The following is a 21,091-nucleotide window of genomic DNA, read 5'->3' as shown; positions in this document are numbered from 1 at the left end:
ACAAGACCCGGGGCACCCATAGGCTGTTTGTAAAGCTGTTCAAAGGCAGATTTCTGATATGGAAAGGCGGAAGTGCCACGCAGAGAGGTCAGCCAGTGCCGCAGTTGAAGGTAACAAAAAAAACTCCGGCTGAGGGACATCCCCTGATTCCCGAAGAGAGTTCTAGATGGAGAAGGACCGAGAAGTCAAAAAGTGTTGCACCTGCAAAAAACCATTGGCCACCCACCAAGAGAATGACCCCAGTTGATCTAAGCCCAGCAGGAAAAGAGGATTATTGATAATTGGGAGCAAAGGTAGAAAGGGTGACATCAGGCCACTGGAGTAGCGTACTGAATCCCACACCTGTATGCCATGGAGCAAAATTGGACTCAATGTCATCGGGCGTAGGGCATGGAGCCATAAAAGCGATTCACTGCCGATTTTAGGAGGTGTTTTTTCACCCGAAATTGAATTGTTCACCTTTTGGGACCTCACTCTAGTTTTATCTCAGTTTTGGACAAGAAAAAAAACCTTCCTTTTCTGTATAGAAAAGACGCAAAATTAGATTGTCTAATACTTGTGCATCATAGTTTCTTTCATTTACTGGAAGATGTTTGTCTGTGCCTTACATTTTATTTTTCTTTGTTCACTCCCTACAGAGCACAGCCATACCAAAACTGGCAGAGAAGCCAGAGATTGGGAAGCAGCCCCACTTAAAGCCTGTTTCAGACTACTCTGGCCAGCTTCTATCACCAACTGATTTCCTTCTGGGCAAAGGGATAACACCACATGTTACCAATACAGGTGAATAAACATCAAACTTACACTTCTTTTAGCACATCTTAAACTATCCATGCAAATGCATTCTTGCTACACCTATCAGAAAGTGGTGCTCAGTATGTAATCCAAAGAATGGATTGAACCAAATATTTTAGTACACCGGTTCATATCAAATGGCTGTAGGCACAATAATGTGCCTCCTGAAAGCGGGGCTGAACAGTCACCAGTGTAATGCAGGTGTTAAATGTACTTCTATCACCTGTAAGAAAAGCAAAAACGTGTATATTCATAATGTGTGTCTTTGTGCAATGGCCATGGAATATTTATGCATTTCTAATGGATTAACCCCTTGTCTACCAAGGTACATTTATAAATTCCAATTATTCAAGGAGTTGGTACTGTGACTGTGTCTGGATTTTTGTTGGTTAGCCAGTGATTGGCTGTCATGTAAAAGTGATCACCGCAAACATCTGAGTTGAAGCAATAATTCTAGAACCATAATTCATGGTTAACTCTAAACTGATAACCTGTAACATTGCATATCATAATTTTATGCCATGTGTTTCCCAGTCTCCACTGCAGTGAATGAGCCTAGAAGTGACAAACATTTCGCTTCCTGGTTCGGAGCTGTCATTCACCATCGGGTGTAGACGGGTAAGATAAGCATGGCTAGTGCACATGTAGGGGCCTATGTATGTAAACAGCGATTTCGCCACATGTGAGGTATGGCCGAGAACGTCCGAGTGAAAGCTGTAGTTCTAGGAACATGGTCAACGGTTTATCTCCAAACTGATAACCTGTAAAGGCTTTTAAAATGTCACCTATGGAAAATATTTGGTACTGTAGTTTAGTTTTATACCATTTCACAGACGTGCAATTTTGTGTTATGATATGTTTGGTATTTATGTACTCAATACAACCCAGTCTCTATTTTACCAATATATAAGTATTGTTTTTCCTTTAGCTTTGCTTATGAGGGAGTACATATATATTCTAATATACAGTATCTGTTCCCAAATGAGAATACGTTAGACAGTACTCCACCAACTTGTAGATGTCATGACACTGTAAAGACCTATGTTGACACGCTTTGGGCTTGTGTCAATGACTTCAGTCTGGGGTGCTTCTGAAATCATTCAGAATTCATTGACAGGTGCATTTGACCTATTTTTTGTTAATACCACGTTTCCCCAAAAATAAGACGCTGTCTTTTTTTTTTGGCTCAAAAAAACACAGTAGGTCTAATTTTTGGAGTAGGTCTTATTTTTTAAATGTACAGGTGTGGACAGGGGGTGCAGAGGTGAGCTGCAGGCAGTTATGGATGAGGGTTACTATGGAGAGGGCCGGCTGATGACAGCTGTGAGCTGCAGTCAGGTGTTGCAGGGGAGACTTGACAGGTGATTTACAGACAGGGTGCAGAGGTGAGTTGCAGATGGGGAATGCTGAGCTGTGGCTGGGGGGTGCAACTTAGCTCACCTCTACACCCCCCCAGCCGCAGCTCACCTATGCACACTGTCTGCAACTCACCAAACTCAATTTACCTCTGCAACACCTGACTGCAGCTCACCTTTGCACACCCCCTCCCCCTCAACTACCATCATATGGTTAGCTAGCTTTTCAAAACAAAGCTGTCAGCAGCCGGCCCCTCTCTATAGTAACTCCCGTTTCGGGTCCTATCTTCCCACATAGTGCACCAAGCGCACTTACTCACCGCTCTGTCTCTTCCCCACTGGCCAGCGATCACCAGCTTCCATGCATTTGGCTGCAGGAGGAGATGCCCCACCTCTAAACACACTGCACCCGCAGATATCTGTTCTTTCCCTGTCCCACAGTGAGTACAGGGGTAGGGAGGTTCTGTGGGAACGGATGGTGCTGTCACTTCAGCCACTCTTCTGTGTTTATAAGAGACCGTAGATATGGGTGTGTGCAGGGCCAGTGGTGGAATGGCGTTCCGGTTGAAAAAAAAAGCCCTGATCACAACTAGGTCTTATTTTCAGGGTAGGGCTTATACTTTACCCATTTCCAAAAATAGCACTAGGTCTTATTTTTGGGGTAGGTCTTATTTTAGGGGAAACAGGATAGTTGACAAATGTTAACATGGGGGGGGGGGGAAGCAGCAGCAAAACAAAATTGTATAAACAACACTGCAGCATACACCTTGATTCTAGAAAAAGTGTTGAAAGTGCTGTATACTGTATCTTTTCTAAATCTGCTATCTTCCTCATTTTCATTTTTTTCAGTAAAGGAGACCACTGTTCAAGAAGAAGAGTCAAACCTTTTTCTAAAAGCAGAGGAAATACAGATTGCTGCCCTTCAACAGGAACTTGCTGATATTTACTACAATATGCAGAGATGCCAGGAACAGAAAGAGGAATTGAAGTAAATATACACAGCATATACGAGAACTGTTAATCTGTAGGAATTAGGTGCTAGTAAAATCTCCTATTCCTTTTTCAGAGCCTGGCGGAGGCATGCCCATGTGTTAAGTAGATGGTTGGAATCTGGTGCCCCTGGGGAAGATTCTGCAGAACAAGAAATTGCTAAGGAAGTTCAGAATGAACTACAGCAGGTACTAGTTTATGGTTTGAAGATTTTGCCCATCATCTGGTTAAAAGGAAATTTCACTTAGAAAATGTGTATGTTGCTGAAATTTCTCATTGCCTGTTTGATATACAGAACCTAGCTGCATGCTTAGTGCAAGTCAGTTGCTCAAAGCATTGAGGAAAGAAACCTTTTCTGAAGGAGGTCAATAATAACAACCTTTATAGTTCTCGGTTTTGTTTTTGAGCACAGAAACCTAATGCGATAGGGACCCCTTCATTCAGTGTAGCTGCCTCAATGTATTCATTGAGGAAGTTGCCAAAAGAAACCTGCCATCAAAGGGCATGAGCAAAAGGCACTTCTCATGAACAAGGCCAGTCACATGGATGTTAAAGCTTAAGTCCAGGTGTTTTGTGACTTTAAATAGTTTGAATGGACTGAGCTAGTAGAACTATTTTGCTTCACTAATACATGTGCTCGCTGGGATTGAGGTATAAACTGTATGTAGAATCAGCTACTTGTATACAGCACTGTGTCCTGCCAGTGGGATGAGGACTTCCCATCCTGCTCCTGGCACAAAATCGAGATGGGCTGCATGCTGTTCAGCCATTTATAGGAAGCATTGCATCTAATCAATGAATACAAGGCTTCCTCTGACTGGTTGAGGTGGAGATCATGATGTCATTTGCCTGCCTCTCTCCACCTCAGCCAGTCGGGGTACAGGAAAACCTTTTTCCGTGTTGTTGGTCCCATTCAGGGTTCAGGCTTTGTCCAACATGTTGGGGATAAAGCCAAAGGGCCCATGGACCTGTACAGCACCCTGTGGCCTAGGTGAGCCCTGCATGTAGGAATCCAGTGCCTGAAGCAAACATTACTGGTTGATCCTGCTTCCATAGAGTCCAGGTATGGTTTCTTAGGTGTACTTGAGGCTAACCAAGCTGGAACCTTCTAGTGAGCCATTAAGTAGTCCGTTCTCAATAGAAGTGTCAGTCAAAGGAGATAAAATAAATCTAGTGAATAATAGTGAGAAATTTTTCTCCGAGAGGAGAAGGCATGCATTTCCTAAGAATGCTGTTTGGATTGTATGGAACCACTTAGGGGCAGGCTTGGAAAAGCTTTTGCCATTGTCCAGTCACCTAAAGGTAGTGGCATATAACACATGGTATGAATCAATCCCTCTGTCCTGTATGATAACATTTATCAGAATAAGTGTTTACCATTATGGAACATGACTCCAGGAAAGCAGATGGTCTGAAGTCATGTGTTCATTAGGAGTAGTAATAGATATTCTTACGTGCTGATTACAACATTTTTTTTTTCCATTTAAATCATGATGATGAGGTAACATCTTTCATTCACGAGTAGGTAACAATAAAACCAGTGTCTTGGTGCAAGGATTATCACAAGCTAAAGCCACAGGTCAGTAAGGAAAAAGGTTGTGAACCATATTACGGTGAAGTGGACATTATCTTTAAAAGTTATCTACCTACCTGTCCACCCCTCTACAGTGAGCCACACATGTGCAGATTACTGTACAAATCGGCAAAGCTGAATTTGACTGAACTCCCACATGTGCGCAGGAGTGACATCATCCCTGCCTGGCCAATGAAAATGGCCAGTGATGGAAACCTGGAAGCGGGGAGCTCCAGGATGCTGGATCTAAGGTGAGTATAGTTCTGCTTTTGGTCAGTGTTTACCAGCCATTAATGAGGTATGTACACCTGCCTACATATGGAAGGGCCCACTCCTAGTCATAGTGGGAGGTAAGTGCCATTGTATACTTGTCAATATCTATAGTGCAGTTTAACCTGGAGACAGACAGACTTGCCTGGCCCATTTGCTATCCCGCAAGACAATCAACATCCAGTGAGAATACTGCTGTTCCCTAACACTGAAGAATTTTGGAAAGTGTGCTCTTCTGTTAATTTTGGTAGCAACCACTCATGCGAACATATAATCCCGGAGAGATTTGAGTAGCAGAGATGTCCCATTCAGTGAATGTCTCTTGGGTTGTGGATAGTGGTGCTTTTCAGCAATGTTAATACAACATTATCCTTTTCCTGTTTCCAGCTGGAACAACAAATAGAGGAGCGTGTACAGAAACTAAATGTGGAGAAGACTAAAGTGCACAATTATATTGCCCGTATTGAGGAGATTACTGCATCGCTGGATGCCTTTTCTTTGCCTAGGTTGTAAATAAAAACACTTTTTTGTAAAAATATGGTGTTTGCATTTGTTTTATTTCAAAATGTATGCTAATAAATGAATTTAATATGTTAGCAAGATCATCTCATTTTAGAAGTATAAAATTAGTGAGCTACAGCTCCACTGAGCAGAGATTCACTTCCTGCTTATGCACCACTTCCCTTTTGCAGACACCCAACCAGAACAGTGGTGTTCTTATTCATGTTGCTGCTTGTTACTACATCTGACCAGTGCGCTAAAGCTGCCGTAGGGGGTAGCCCTTCCCTGAGGTTGGCAGTTTCCCTCCAGTCGACGTCCCATTATAAAATTGCTGGCAACAAAATAGAAGTTTCGCCCAGAAGGTATTAAAACATACGTAGATACATATCCCTCAGAGTCTGGAATTCTTTCCTCCAGTGCCAAGGCATCCAGCCACACCTAATTGAGAGAGTGGAAAGAGAAGTGCAGAGTGAGACTAAGAGGGGAGCTGGTGTGAAGGGGCAGTAGGTATAGCGGATGATCTGGATTTGCAATGACTTCCTTTGGTGCTGCCCGTGCACATGTCTTGACTTGCATAGAGATGTAACTCTGCGTCTCCCAACCGCCAAGCACGTATGAACAGCTTCTAGGGCATTCTCTGTTTCACATTTAAGAATACCAATCATATTAGAGCGAGCCCACAGCCTCTCCAAAGTGGATTTTCTGTCCAGCTTTCAAGTTAAAGGTGAAATTCTTTGGTGCCTCAAATATTAATACTATGGTGGAACCAAGATTAAATTCTCCTAGCTGATCTCCTTTCCGCATCACAATTCCATCCTGATTATTGTTCGTTATATAGCTCATGTCATTATGTGAACCTTTGCTGTAGCGGGGGCTGTTAGTCTGTAGATCCTGGAGTGGGAAAGAAAAAAAAGGCTGATTAACACACAGACCACACAAATGTATATTCTCTAATAATTACTATGAAATTGTTCATGGTGTGCAAACATTGAAAGCCTTCATTAAAATCAAGTTTTTAATCAACGATAAGGTCATCTTGCCAAATTTTGTTCTCAAATCAAGTTTAGCATGCAACATAATCCATTCAAAAAAAGTCAAAGCAACATAGAGTATGTACAACTAGATTTTTATTTTTTTTCCCCTTCAAAAGGCCTCTTTTAAAAGGTGGCCACAAACAATATTGCTGATAATGGAATAACATTTGTGTGTGTGTGTGTGTATATATATAATAAAAGTGTGTGATTTTTTTTTTTAATATGTACCTAGCAGGTAAGCACAGTATTAAACCAACAAGACTGTTGTTTCTGAAACTGTACTTTAGCTATGTAACTTGATATGTTTAAAAAAAAAATCATGCTTGCCAATTTCTAAAGAAAGATACGTTAGACTGGATACTCTATCTGGGAGCCCTTCTACGGGCATGGGCATTGGCTAGAGAGAAAGAACTTGTGTAGAGCACCTGACTTTGCTAGCTTTCTACTTCCTGTGTCTGGAATGTCTCTATATTTGTTTTGCTAGGTTGTACAGTTCAAGATAACCTTTTATAATAATACATTACCTATAAAACACTTACCCTGTCAAAATATATGCGTATAGAGCCAACATTAGTGGCTCCGACTGCTGTGAGTGAGAAGAACCCATGTTTCCAGCTCCCTGTGAGCACAACACGTTCATTATAACAGAACAATTCTTTTATCCAACGAGCAACTCCTGGATTCACGGACATGAGTGATCCTAAGAAAGCAAAAGAGCAACAATTTATGTTAAAGCACTCAAATGGCCATATCAACATAAAAGATAGCTTAACAGGAAAAAAAAAGGGTACCCAGATAGGTAGTGTGTTTCATGATACAAGGTCTTTCACTTTAGTGTTATACTCCTGCCTACAGTGGAATTGGACACTGGGGGGAAAAAAAACCCAAAAACTTGGCCAGCCCAGGATAACCCATCCTATTACCAGCATGCCTGTTTTGTAGCAAACATTACTAAGAGGATACTTAAAGTGTTACTAAACCCACAACAGTAAAATCAGTCTGTATTTGCAGTAAAGCATGCTTGTTATACTCTGTGGAACCTAAGGGGTTAATCCTCTGCATTCTGTTAAAATGCTGTTTGATCCTAACTTTTCTGATCCTCCCTTTCTTCCAGTGCCCCCCTCTTATCTCCTGATAAGACATTGTTTGGAGTCACTCTGCACATGCTCAGTTGGATGTGTACTGCTAGAGTTTAATAAAAGATACAATGGCAAAATACAGTAGGATGAAACATCCAATGACAAACTGAGGCAGTGTGTACCATACTCATAATACAAATCACATAGCTGTGATCTAGGAAACATCCAGCAGGAGGACATCAGCATTCCAAAAATGTCAACCTCATAACAATATACTGTAGATTCTAGACATGGTTCCAAGAGATGCCAGATCTGAGTCTTGAAATCTTGTTATGTACATAGGCTGTCAAGTACTCCATATTATAAACATTATGGATGCGTTTATAAAGATCTGTGTCGGAACGTGGCAGTTGTTGCTTCCATTTTAAAGCTATCAAACATCTAGCAGCCATTTAGACATAGTTAAAGTATAACTAAAGGACATTTTTTTTTTTAAATTTTGGATAGAGTGGAGAGGGATTAGAACACCTGTCAGTTTGTATTGCTGTCTGTGCCCCCATTAGGGAGATTCACCTTCTATATTTGTCTTGTATACCAGTATCAGTGAAAGTAAAAGAAAGTCACAAATTTTGGGTTGTCCCCAGAAAAGTAATAGAAGGGAATCTTTCCAATCAGGACACTAGCTCTGGGAACTTGGGAGTCCCCAAGGAATTCCCTTAATTTGCAGAGATTTTCTCACTTCCTGTTTTGGCTATGGTACAGGAAGTGAAGGTAAATCTCCCCAATGGGTCACAGATGGCAAAAAATAAACTGAGCAAGGTTATAACCCTCCCTTACTCTATCCAAAATAATTTTTTAAAAACGTTTTGGATATAGTTCTATTTTAATAAATTTAACGTCGTTTTTTGCTGTATTCGGTGAAATAAGCCCTAGAAGGAAATTATCTGGGTTCAAACGAACAGAAAAACCAAAAAGCTACTCCAAACAGGAATCAGTAGTTTCCCAAAATGGGCACATTTTTTGGGCAATACCATTTAATATTATATAAAGTAGTGACCCCATAGATTCATTACATCGACAACAGAGGGTAGGATAGGGTTAATAGCATGTAACAATTCAGGGGTAAGATACCAATGAAACAAAATTTTATATTGATTCTCTTTTTAACGTATACATAAAGATGTTTTCCTTACGTTATCCCAGATATCTTCCCACTCCTCCTGTTTCAATGTCCAGCCCAGGGTGCCCTCCCATTTTAGCATGTAACCGACCTCCTAGATTTTAACTGAATAGAGTATGAATAACCGAATTAGTGATACCCGTCTTTCAGAACCTGGGCTTCAACAGCCATGGTGTTAAAGCCAGCGTCCAGGAAGCAGGATAAACTGATCTTTGAAACAGAAGATCTGATAGAGCTCATGGAGTTTAACCAGACTGGTGTACCACAACTGGGTGCAAAGATCCAAAAGAGCCATCTGAGCATCCACTGATTCTGATAGATGATCCCCATAACTGGAAAGAAACTTGTCCAAATTTGGCATCCACCAGATATGCCAAATGTCCTGGAAAAACTACAGTAAAGGTATTCATTCCCCTGGGTCCAGATTACTAGCTGAGGAAGTCCATCTACCAATTGTCCACACCTGGGATGTACAAAGTGCACAAGCCTGCAACATGAAGTTCTGCCCAGGACATGATTCAGTCTACTTCTCTTACTGCATGAAGACTTCTAGTTCCTTCCTGATGATTTATATACTCCCTACGCAGCAGAAGACCTTCCAGAATAGTTCAGCACCGCAGATACAGCCAGATCACCAAAAGTTCTAAAATGCTGACTGAAAGCTGAGACTCCCCTTCATCGACAGAGTACCCAGGGCTCCACCCCTGCCCAACTGGCTGGCCTCCATCATCAGGATTTTCTAAAAAGAACTGGGAAAGAAGAACTTCTGATTCCAGAGCCACCAAGCCAGGAACAACCAATTCAGTTTGACCAGGGATTGGACTGATTTGCCTCATGAAATAATGTTCAGTTGTAGAGATTGGGACTGCAACTGGGCAAATGTAACTGCCTTGAAAGGAGGCTACCATCAGGCCTAGGACTCTCATGCAAAAACAGACAGTGACTGTCAGATCACTCCTGGACTGAAGATCTTAAATCTGAGAGTCTGAAATTTCCCCTGTGGATAAAACACTTTGGCCTGCACTGTGTCCAGAACTAGACCCAGATACTCCAAATCAAGGAGTTGGTTCCAGCAACAATTTCTGCACGTTCAAGATTCAACAGAGCTGCTATGTTTGGACAGTCAAGGTAACATCCTGCAGGGCCTACAAAGACTTTTCCCTCAACAGGAGAACATCTAAGTATCGCACAATGGGGATGCCACAAGAACACAGCAGGGAACAAAATGGGGCCAGCACCTTGGTTATCATCAAGTGCAAATAGAAAGCCAAAGGGCAGGAACACAATCTATTAGTTTAGGAGCCCCACAACAAAATCCTAGGTAAGGTGGGAACATGCCAAAAGTGTCCCTGGTGAAAGGTGATGACAAACCTGGTGGACATGTAGAATTTCTGATCTGGAATGAAGACATTCAGGAGGTCTAAAAGATTCAAGACTGGAAGCAGCATTAGCAGAATCAACAGGTCAATCCTCTAGTTTCAAAGTGGTATGCAAAACATCTCTTCATTTGGGAGTAATAGCAGAAGACTGCGACTCCTCCAGAATAAGCTTGTAATGCAAAAACGAGCAACTCAGAATCAGATAGCTTCTGAGCCATCATCTGCAGAGGTTCTAGGACCACAGATAACAGAATCTGTGGGGGATGACACTGAAACATCCTTGTGGGTGCTCTGTTGCCAGAGTCCGTAAATAACTGGATAACTTGGGCCATAAAGTTTTACATGTTTGTACTAGATGCATCAGCTAAATGGGCAGAGGAACCAGCAAGCAGGAACACGTTGAAGTTCTCCATGGCTCTTTGCAAGCAAGAACAGCAGCAGAGAAATGCTTCTAGGATGCTGTATGGCAGCAAAGAGTGTGGCACTCCACCCAGTGGATGACATCAGCATTCAGTTTCACAGCATGATGGTGGAAACTGAAAGAAAACAGAATTTTTGAGGTAGCTCCAAGTGCTCAGCCTTGCCCATTCATTAACTGTCTCAGAGACAGGACAAGCAATGAGGCAACAATAGCAGCTCTGGATCTAAAAAGTGTTCTAACCAGAGTTTGGAAATTTCCTTAAGAAGAACTCATTGCCACAGAGACATTTCCAGGCTATTCCTGGAAAAATACAGGCCGAGGATGGCTGGGTTGGATAGCTCTAATCGAAGAGACCAGCTTTGAATAGCATAAGTAAAAATGTACTAGCAAAACTAGGTTTCAGCAAAGGTGAAAAGAAATTCATCTTAGGACATGAACAAAAACTGAAGGATGCTGGTAGAAGGAGGGGTTATCCTAGGTTGGCTTAAGTTTGTTTGCCAGTGTCCTCCTGTAGGCAGCAGTATAACCTGAAGCTGAAAGATGTCCTGTGTCCCTCAATGGACAAGAAAGAATGCATAACTGGTTTTCTATCTAAGGGTTACCTTCCCAGCATAAAAACAAGATGAGAAAAGAATGTGCATAGTTGAAATACATGTATATGTAAAAATAATTATCAGCCAAACCTTTATTACAAGTAGTTTCCAGAGTACAAAATATAAAGTCAAACTGTGGTCTGCCCTCTGTTGTACTTCACAACAGGTCTATCACCCTGATGAGCAACCTTTCTTGACTGATAATGGGGTGTTGGAGATCGGATGGAGATTAACTTCAGAAACTACACTAATAGCATAATTGCACCCGTGTTTCAGGTTCCTGAGTCACTCTGGAAGCTATCAGAAAATACCCCTAGGTAGCTACTTCTCAAATCTGCTTAGTTTCAAAATCAGCACAGGGCCACTTTAATGATATCTATTCTAACAGAAAATAACTTTAACCCAGGGATATAATCAAGACCTCAGCGGAAATGTATTTGAATTCTTAAACTATTAGTTTGAAACCTTAGAAAAGTGTACATACTCTACATTTCCCTGCATGGGCAACATTTGCCTATATTTTATTTAGGGTAAGTATACAACTTGCTCAAAGACATAAAAAAGCAGGAGATATTATCAGTTACCCCTGTAACATAAGTTACTATGGAGAAAAGTGCAATTCCAGCTGTGAATTATCACAATTCAATGACAAAGCACATTATGAACCTAAGGATACATTTCTCCCAAATCCACTTCTGACTTCCTAAACCCAGTATTTACGAGAAGACAATGGTGTTGTATATAATCTTTCAAAGCCCAAAGTCTGCCTTATCAAGGCGATTAAGCCAATATTGTGCAGCCTGACAAAACCCACATCCCAGTTGGATGATAATGCTGGACATACACTGTTCAAATTTGAAATCCTCTTAGTGGATGGCCCTGTCAGCCCCCTCCTGCTTGACATCCTTTGACTGACTGACAATCTTCTGGCTGGCTCTTTTGATTTTTCACTCTAGCAGTGACACCATCAAATTGATAAACTACAATAGCCCAGTAGGGATATTTGTCCATCTGCGCTATACAGTAGAGAGAGAGAATATAAAAGAGAGAAGGAAATATGAGGAAGGAGTGGGGTGTCAGGGGAGACTGGAAAATGAGAGGATGGGAGGGGTGGGGGGAGTGGAAGAAGGTAAATAAGTTTACCTCTCCCACGGACCACACATCTCAAAGATGTAACATCCATTGATCTGGTTTGGAGTAGAACATTCATGGGGCACAGACCTGGAGAAAGTTTTCACGGGTATGAACTATTCATTAATCATAGTTCCATTCAATCGAGTGATGATGACCTTAGAGAAGTTTAATACTGGGGATTTCCAAGAACAGGCTATAGTTTGTTTAGTGGCATTGAAGATAAAAAGGTAATATGTTTTGTAGTTCAGCTTGGGACATTTAGAGAAGGTTTATTCAGTAGTGCTAGTACTGCCAGGTCTGGCTTCAATTTTTCAATCAAAGTCTGTTGAGCCAACAGGGCCACAGCTCAATTTTTGTCCAATTACTAGTGATGGGCATGATGTTTGAGTCGAACATAAGTTTGACTCCAACATCGGGCGTTCATGTGTTCGGCGAACACACCAACAGTAAAGGCGTTAAGCCGGATGTTCGGCCACCACGCCCCACAATGCACTGCGCCCTGAAAGTGCACTTGACCACAGGTCAGGTGCAATTCTTTGGCCAATCACAGCACATGATGATATCCCAAGGGGGGTGGGTTGATCCCGCCCCCTTGTGACATCATCACAGTATTTAAGAACGGTCATCCCAGCGCAGCTGTCAGACAGCAAGAGCTAGTGTCGAGAGCGGACCGCTTTTTTTTTTTTTTTTTTACTCTGTTTGGGTTGGCAGTGGGCATTGTGACTGACGTTGGATCTACTTCGGGGGACATTTTTTTAATTTTAGTTTTAAATAAAGGACTTGTCTTCTTTTAGTGAATGGGTAGCGGTACCATGTACCCCATACGCATTCATATGGGGGGGCGAGCGCGGGATCTGGGGGCTTCCAGAGTTCGATAAGCCCCCCCACCAGTAGACCCCCACAACCACCAGCCTAAGTTGTGGGAAGAGGCCCTTGTCCTCATCAACATGGGGAAAAGATGCTTTGGGGGCACCCCCCATGTTGAGGGCATGTGGCCTGGTATGGTTCAGGAAGAAACATCCTGACCTGCATCCTCGGATTTCTTTTTTTTTCAATTTTGGCGTGGGGGTTCCCCTCAAAATCCATACCAGAAACTTGAAAGGCTTGGTATGGAAGGGGGGGTTGTTTTTTATTGCCAGGCAATGCCGGCAATTCTTTTTACATTCAGCTGTCAGTGGGGAACCCCGTCGACAGCTGAAATATGAAAGAATGTTTTCACTACTAAAATACTGCAACTAAATTATATAATTCATGCGGTATTTTTGTAGCTGTGCAATACCTTAACCACCTCCCGCCCGCCATATAAGGCAACGACGGGCGCAAGGTGGTTCTCTCATGCTGGGAGGATGTCATATGATGCCCTCCCATTCTAACTGTGCATGTGCGGCTCCGGGAGCATGGTGCGCTGTGTCCCTCGGACACAGCGGATCACCGATCAACAGAAAGAGCCAAATATTTTGGCTCGGTCATGTGATCAGCTGTGTCCAATCAGCACTGAAAGCTGAAAATTGGCCTGGGCAGGAAGGGGGTATAAGTGCCCTGTAGGCTTGTGGTTAAGATACTGTTTGGTAAACTGTCCCATCCGTTCAAAGTTCGCAGTTGAATTTTCGTTAGGTTCAAATGTTCGACTGTGAACCAAACCGAACAGGGGGGTGTTCGGCCCATCACTACTACTACACATGCATTCACATCTGGAGTTGCGTATGCCAGCCTTTAGGCTTTGAGAGCTGTGTACTTCACACAGTGCACCCGTACAGACACACAGACCCTGTGTGTGTACTTCCTGTTCCAAGAGGGAAGCAGGGACAATACATCCAGTTTATTCTATATGTCCGTTATCTACAATTTATTTAAAACCCCTAGTCTACAGCACTGATACATCTTAAACAAAACTGTCCACAGACGCACACAATGTTTTTTTGGAATGGAAGCATTACCTGGGAAATGACGTCTGTGGTACACATTCCAATCTGTTGGTGAGTGAAAGCAGTGATAGTCGCCAGGAGCCAGGTAAATGACACAATGATAGAGCTCATTGCCTTCCTGAGTCACAAGCTGATCCTGGAAAGAACCTGTAAAACAAAGAAATGTAAATAAGCATAATCCAGTAAAGTAATCCATATAGCAGGAAAACCCACTTTTAGCTAACGAAATAAAGCAACAAACTATATCACCAAGGACAGGTTACAATGATGGTAACTGTAATTCAGCTGCAAGTTATACCAGGATTAGTAAAAGGAGATTAGAGCACAAGTATGACAGGGAAGTCTTCAGACAGAGGGAAGTGTGATTATGTAATAATGAAGAAACTGATGTGTAAGCCACTTCACTGAAAACATTGTCCATTTCCCAAGGTTATGTACAAACTCACTCTTTGTGACGGAGAGATTATCGGTCCATGTCTGTGGCCCCAGAAAGGATTCCAGGGAGTAGGTTACCCCTTTAACCTGCTCCACCTCACAGTTTTTCACTCTGCCAAAGTGTAGGATCTTTCCATCAGATGGACTAATCTGGTGACAAAAGTGTAGCAATACAAATAAATTACACATTCGTTGTGTAGCAAACAAGTTTCCACAAATTTGTTTATATTTTGTTTTATTTAATATGTTATACAGATTTTCTAATAGCATGAGGGTGAGCATAATCTAGGTGGCAGCAAATCTTTTACTGCTATTACACTTTAAAGTGAGAATAAAGGCTCAATTTAAAAAAAAAAACAAAAAACATACATACAGTTGTGTTCAAAATAATAGCAGTCAGACATCACTAACCTGATCAATCACTGTTTTTGGTAGAAATGATATTTCTACATGGCAAATAATTTACTAGCAGGTGTAGTAGAGTAATAGAAATCCAACAGACCCAACAGTCATGACATGCATGCTGCTGATTCTGTGTAATTGAATCACTAATTAAAAGAGGCATGTTCAAAATAATAGCAGTGTGGAGTTCTATTAGTGAGGTCATTCATTCTTTGAAAAACAGGTGGCGATTATTGCCCTTATTTAACCGTTTCAATACCGTGCAATTTTACACCTTCCTGCCCAGGCCAGTTTTCACGTTTCAGCGCTCTCACACTTTGAATGACAATTGTGCGGTCATACAATATTGTACCCAAACTAAAATTTTATCATTTTCTTCACACAACTAGAGCTTTCTTTTGGTGGTATTTAATCACCGCTGGGGTTTTTATTTTTTGCTAAATTAACAAAAAAAGACCAAAAAGTTTGAAAAAAAACACGTTTTTCTTTGTTTCTGTTATAAAAGTTTACAAATAAATAATTGTTCTTCATAAATTTAGGCCGAGATGTATTCTGCTACATGTCTTTGGTGAAAATAACCCAAATTAGGATGTATTTTTTAGTTTGTAGGAAAGTTATAGAGTTCACAAACTACGGTATAGATCTGAATATTGATCAATCCTGAAGTACTGACAGCCAATCTAATTTCTTGAGGTCCAAGAATGTCAGAATAGTACATATATCCCCCAAATGACCCCTTTTTGCAGAGTAGACAGTCCGAGGTATTTCATAAGAGGAATGGCGAGTTTTTTGAAGTTGTATTTTTTTTTGTCATAATTTTTCGGAAAATGAAAAAATTAAAAAAATTATTTTCACTATTTTTTTTTTACATACTGTCACCAGTGCAGTACAGTGTCATCATATAACTGGCATGGCGGTGAACAGGGACACTGACTGGTGACAGTATTTAAAAAATATATATATATATATTTTTTTTTAATTTTTTAATTTTTAATTTTTTTTTTTAAGATTTTTTTTTCATATTTTACTATGACCAAAGTAGTACAATGTTACCATAGTAACATTGTACTACTTTGGGGAAGTGATCAGTATTTTTTTTTTTTTACACAATTTGCTTATAGCAAAGAATTACTTTGCTATAAGCAAGCATTTACCTGAATGAAATCGATTCATTCAGTTTTTTTTTTTTTGTGCTTAGCTGTGATTTGGTCACAGCTAATCACATGACATGTGCATGTGACCTGCTGTGACCATTCACAGCTAGGCACTAGTATACAATGGATGGCATGAATGAAGCCATCCATTGTATACAACTGTCATGTGACCTGCTGTGATTGGTCACAGCAGGTCACATGGTACCAGCAACGGGGGCCGGTACTCAGATCTGTCATCGGCCGTGTCCGAGGTACACGGCCGGTGACAGATCGCGCCGCTGTGCCGCTCTGCAGTTGCGCGAACTGAGCATGTGCGGGAGCACGCCAAAGGGCGTGCACCCGGAATGCAGAAGCACTTTTGCCACCGCCAAACGGCCATTGGCCGGGCGGCAAATGGTTAAGGAAGGAAGGCAGCAAATGTTGTACATGCTGGTTACTGTGCATTTCTCTCTGAAATTCTGAGGAAAGTGGGTCGTTCCAGACATTGTTCAGAAGAACAGCGTAACTTGATTAAAAAGTTGATTGGAGAGGGGAAAACATATAAAGAAGTGCAAAAAAGGAGGGCTGCTCAGCTAAAATGATCGCAAATGCTTTAAAATGGCAAAAACTACAATTCGAAGACGCCTATGTGAAGCCAAGCTATCTGCAAGAAGCCCCCGCAAAGTCCCACTGTTGAAAAAAACACGTGCTGAAGAGGTTACAATTTGCCAAAGAGCACATTGACTGGCCTAAAGAGAAATGGCGCAACATTTTGTGGACTGATGAAAGTAAGATTGTTCTTTCTGGGTCTAGTGGCCGGAGACAGTTTGTCAGACGACCCCCAAACACTGAATTCAAGCCACAGTACACTGTGAAGACAGTGAAGCATGGTTGCACAAGCATCATGATATGGGGATGTTTCTCATACTACGGTGTTGGGCCTATTTATCGCATACCAGGGATCATGGATCAGTTTGAATACATCAGAATACTTGAAGAGGTCATGCTGCCTTATGCTGAAGAGGAAATGCCCTTGAAATGGGTGTTCCAACAAGACAACGACCCCAAACACACCAGTAAACGTGCAACATCTTGGTTCCAGACCAACAAGATTGACGTTATGGAGTGGCCAGCCCAATCCCCGGATCTTAATCCAATAGAAAACTTGTGGGGTGACATCAAAAATGCAGTTTCTGAGGCAAAACCAAGAAATAGAGAAGAACTGTGGAATGTAGTCCAATCATCCTGGGCTGGAATACCTGTTCACAGGTGCCAGAAGTTGGTTGACTCCATGCAACACAGATGTACAGCAGTTCTCAGAAACAGTGCTTATACAACTAAATATTAATTAAGTGATTCAAAGGAAAGCAAAATCTTCAAACATTTTTCAGTTTATATAGTGAATGTTTGAGTTTGTAAAGAAGAATACAAACACTGCTATTTTTTTGAACAGTCTAATATTCACTTTTCTTCAATTTTTTTGGAGGAACAACACAAATTTGATATATTTTTCTTCATGTTTTGATTTGGAATAGAATGTGTAGTGTTCCCAATGCATTTGTGTGTATGGAAATAAAAGCTATTAGAAGGATTTTGAGCTTTATTAACTTTTTTCAACACACTGCTATTATTTTGAACACAACTGTACATGTAATATTTACCTGATCTGTACAAAACAGTGTCAATCCTCCTCTTTTTGGGTCTCCTCCCCCCTTCCAGCAAGTGGCCTGCTGGGGGGGGGGGGGGGTTACTTGTGCGGGCTCAGTCCCGAACATGGACAGTGGGGCTGTACCCCGCTCCCTTGTTACTGGCTGTGCCTGACAGCAGCAGGAACCAATGGCCAACGACCAGGAAGAGAGCCAGGACAGCAGCCGCTCTTGTGCACATTGCTGGATCAGGATCAAGCTCAGGTAAGAATGGGGGGGGGGGTCTAGGGGGACAGCTGCATAGTGGAGGTTTTTTACCCTCTTGCATAGAAACTTTGTAGCATAGCTCTCAGCACTGGTCCTATTCGACTCCTGTGTGTTGAATAGCAGCTCCCCTCACTGGCCGCTGTGGTGCCTCCTGCTGATCCCTAGTCGATGTAGGACTCAATAGTGATGTAGGGATCATCAGGAGGAACCATTGCAGCCACAGGTGCTCTTCCAGAGACCTGAAGTGTGGGATAAAAATTGGTGCTGGTAGCTCTGCTGCCAAGCATAATTTTGACACACTGGCCATCGCATGGGTATGGGGGAAGTATAAAGTAATTTTTTTTTCCCCTAACTGTGGATGTAATTTTTTTTAACCCCTGGACAAGCACAAATAACTATGTGCACATAGGAACAGCGATCTGGCTGTTTTTTATCCCTGAAAAGCAGGGTGAAAAAACAGCCAGATTAGTAAGTAAAAGTAGCACACATAACACTTATTAGGTATACAGTTAACCCCTTGATTGCCCCTAGATGTTAACCACTTCCCAGCTAGTGTCATTAGTACAATTTCAGTGTACAGTATTATCACAGATCACGGTGTTAGTGTCACTAGCGATGTCATTGTCAGTTATTGACCATCCTGGCCAGTTTGTGTTAATGCCAGATTGCCCACCACCCTTTCACAGTCACACTAAGTCTCTGAATTTAGCTGAATAAATTTTGGTCTAAAATTATAAATACATTTGATTTTTTTGTTTCTTCAAAATTTTTGGTCTTGTTTTGTTTATATAATAAAAAAACCCAGTGGTGATCAAATACCACCAAAAGAAAGCTTTATTTGTGTGAAAATAATATAAATTTAATTTGCGTACAGTGTTGCATGACCGCGCAATTGGCAGTTAAATTAGCACAGTGTTGAATAGCAAAAAAATGCCCTGGCCATAATGGGAGTAAAACTTTCTGGAGGTCAAGTGGTCAACAATGCAAATCAAAACTGTAATCTGTTACTTAATGCTCAATATTTATATAGGCATGGTAATCACTATGATAGGGTAATTGCATTTGTACAAAATAAATCTAGTATACATTTTAAAAAAGTAACTTTCTGACAAAGAAAAAAAAAAAGCCATAAATACCTACTAAATGTGTATATTTTAGAACATAACCTTGAGTTCCGCATCTGTACAGTTGACACTGGTTCTGACTGATTAGTAAAAAGGTATAATTGTGCATTGACGTCAAGACATCCTGTACGTACCACACTATGGGAGTCGCATACAGGCCTTGCCTGAGGTTTCAGCTTCCTTCGGAAGAATTCACTGAGGTTTCGGTACTGGTGCAAATCTTCCACTGCAGCCTCCTTCATGTTCACACCAAAAGTCCAGATATATAGACTGTATACAGGTTTCCGCAGCCATGTTGGTAGCTCCACCTGATTCAGGCGTCCCCATGCCCGAGAAAGCAGTCTTGTTGGCACAGACTTGTAGATGGCAACCTATATGCAGAAAAAAAAAAAGGTAAAAGAATTGCTAATGTCAGGCATGAATAAACTGTGGGCTGTATATGTTAAGGTACCCAAATGCTTTACAGATTATTACATTGCTGAGAACGGTACATGCAATCACAGTTTCAAACATCTAAAGATAGAGGTTTTCAAATTATCAACACAACCAACAAAAAACAGGACTCAATACATACATTTTAAATAGCTGGTTACTTATGACCATATGAAAAACAGAATTGTTGCTGTTAAACAGGTAATATATAAACATATCAACATTTTTAGTTCACCTAAACCAGTAGGAACAGCTGCAGGGGATGCACAAATTAGCCCAAATTCCCCACTGCTTGGCCAACGTTTCAACTCTTTCTGGCAGATGTTACTGTGCGCCTTGGATTCCCCCAGGAAGAGTATTTGGGGATAGTTTGGAAGTACTGTCCTACTATACTGAATGGATTCTTGGCCATTTCCTCCTATTGGATGTGCATAGCTTTTGGGAAGCTTCCCAGATGGCATCCACATATAATGTGCAAAACTCTCAGTGCTCATCTCTTCTCATGCAATTTCTGGACATCCCCAAGTAAATTGCGAATATCTGTATAGACCGCTCAAAGAAGCTCAGTGAACGTCAGACTGGAGGACTGCACCCAGATAATGAATATTGTCTACCATAGTGAGCTACAGACAAAAAGATGCCTATGAGGTCTGCCAGCATTCAAAACAGATGTCAAACAACTGTTCCTGAGCCGCTGGATATTGTGTTTGGAGTGTATGCATTATTTTGGTACTATAATACAACTTTTGTATAGCTATCAATCTCATTTATCATCGTTTTCAGATAATATCGGTTTCATCAGTTTTTAATGATAGTGTCCAGCTATAAAGGCTTGTACCGTAAATATAAAATAGCTTGATTAATCACATTTAGAAGTACCCAGAGATAAGAACCCAGATTGGCCCTGGCAATCACCTATGACTAAAATGTCCGTTTTGTCTGACCCCTTGAGCAAAAAATAAAAATTCAAAAATGAAGGGAAAATACTAATGCTTTAAGTAAGCATTCCAGTATTCTATGTTTAATTTCTTGTGCTGGCTGGAAGAAGAAAACAAACGGACTGCTATAGGATATCCATGTTATTCTGCTTCATTAGTTTTCATATATAAGGTTCTCCTATACAAAGTCTAAGGGGTCTATTTAGAAGATAAATTGCTGTGCGAATGTCAAGTATTTTCACAGCTATCACAAACAATCCCCGTAATTTGCCTAATAGGTTTATTTCCTGTGTCAGCTCTACCCATTATCCCATAATATTTTCCTAAAATACCTTCATTAGGAAAAAAACTGTGGAAATGTTGGGAGATATTCACACAGCAATTTATATATGTAACGACCCCATAATGCAGGGGTATTGAATTAAAATTCAAGGAGGTCCAGTCACTAAAATTTTCTTCTGGCCAAGGTCCAAATAGGGTGTGCC

At 41.3% G+C, this 21,091-nt stretch overlaps 2 protein-coding genes across 6 annotated transcripts in view; one reads left to right on the top strand and one right to left on the bottom strand.

Annotated features, from left to right (window-relative positions):
* SFI1 (SFI1 centrin binding protein) overlaps positions 1 to 5,519 on the top strand; it is a 65,339-nt gene extending 59,820 nt beyond the window's left edge. The window contains exons 29-32 of the mRNA XM_089653256.1: positions 639 to 783; positions 3,000 to 3,138; positions 3,217 to 3,328; positions 5,371 to 5,519. Coding sequence (XP_089509382.1) covers positions 639 to 783; positions 3,000 to 3,138; positions 3,217 to 3,328; positions 5,371 to 5,496 — 522 coding nt within the window. The 3' untranslated portion in view covers positions 5,497 to 5,519. The remainder of the gene's footprint in view (positions 1 to 638; positions 784 to 2,999; positions 3,139 to 3,216; positions 3,329 to 5,370) is intronic.
* Positions 5,520 to 5,521: 2 nt separating this feature from the next.
* PISD (phosphatidylserine decarboxylase) overlaps positions 5,522 to 21,091 on the bottom strand; it is a 55,578-nt gene continuing 40,008 nt past the window's right edge. For all 5 annotated transcript variants that reach the window (XM_089653258.1, XM_089653257.1, XM_089653261.1 and 2 more), the window contains 5 exons: positions 19,371 to 19,607; positions 14,676 to 14,814; positions 14,242 to 14,376; positions 7,058 to 7,218; positions 5,522 to 6,375 (listed from right to left, as the gene is read on the bottom strand). In XM_089653258.1, the coding sequence (XP_089509384.1) occupies positions 6,151 to 6,375; positions 7,058 to 7,218; positions 14,242 to 14,376; positions 14,676 to 14,814; positions 19,371 to 19,607 (897 nt within the window). In that variant the 3' untranslated portion in view covers positions 5,522 to 6,150. The remainder of the gene's footprint in view (positions 6,376 to 7,057; positions 7,219 to 14,241; positions 14,377 to 14,675; positions 14,815 to 19,370; positions 19,608 to 21,091) is intronic.

This window comes from Staurois parvus, unplaced genomic scaffold, assembly GCF_062004578.1.
Source record: "Staurois parvus isolate SC_StPar_1 unplaced genomic scaffold, SC_StPar_1.0 ptg000704l, whole genome shotgun sequence".
NCBI lineage: Eukaryota > Metazoa > Chordata > Amphibia > Anura > Ranidae > Staurois > Staurois parvus.
The sequence above is the reverse complement of the archived record's forward strand: the minus strand, read 5'-3'. Positions and strand labels throughout refer to the sequence as shown.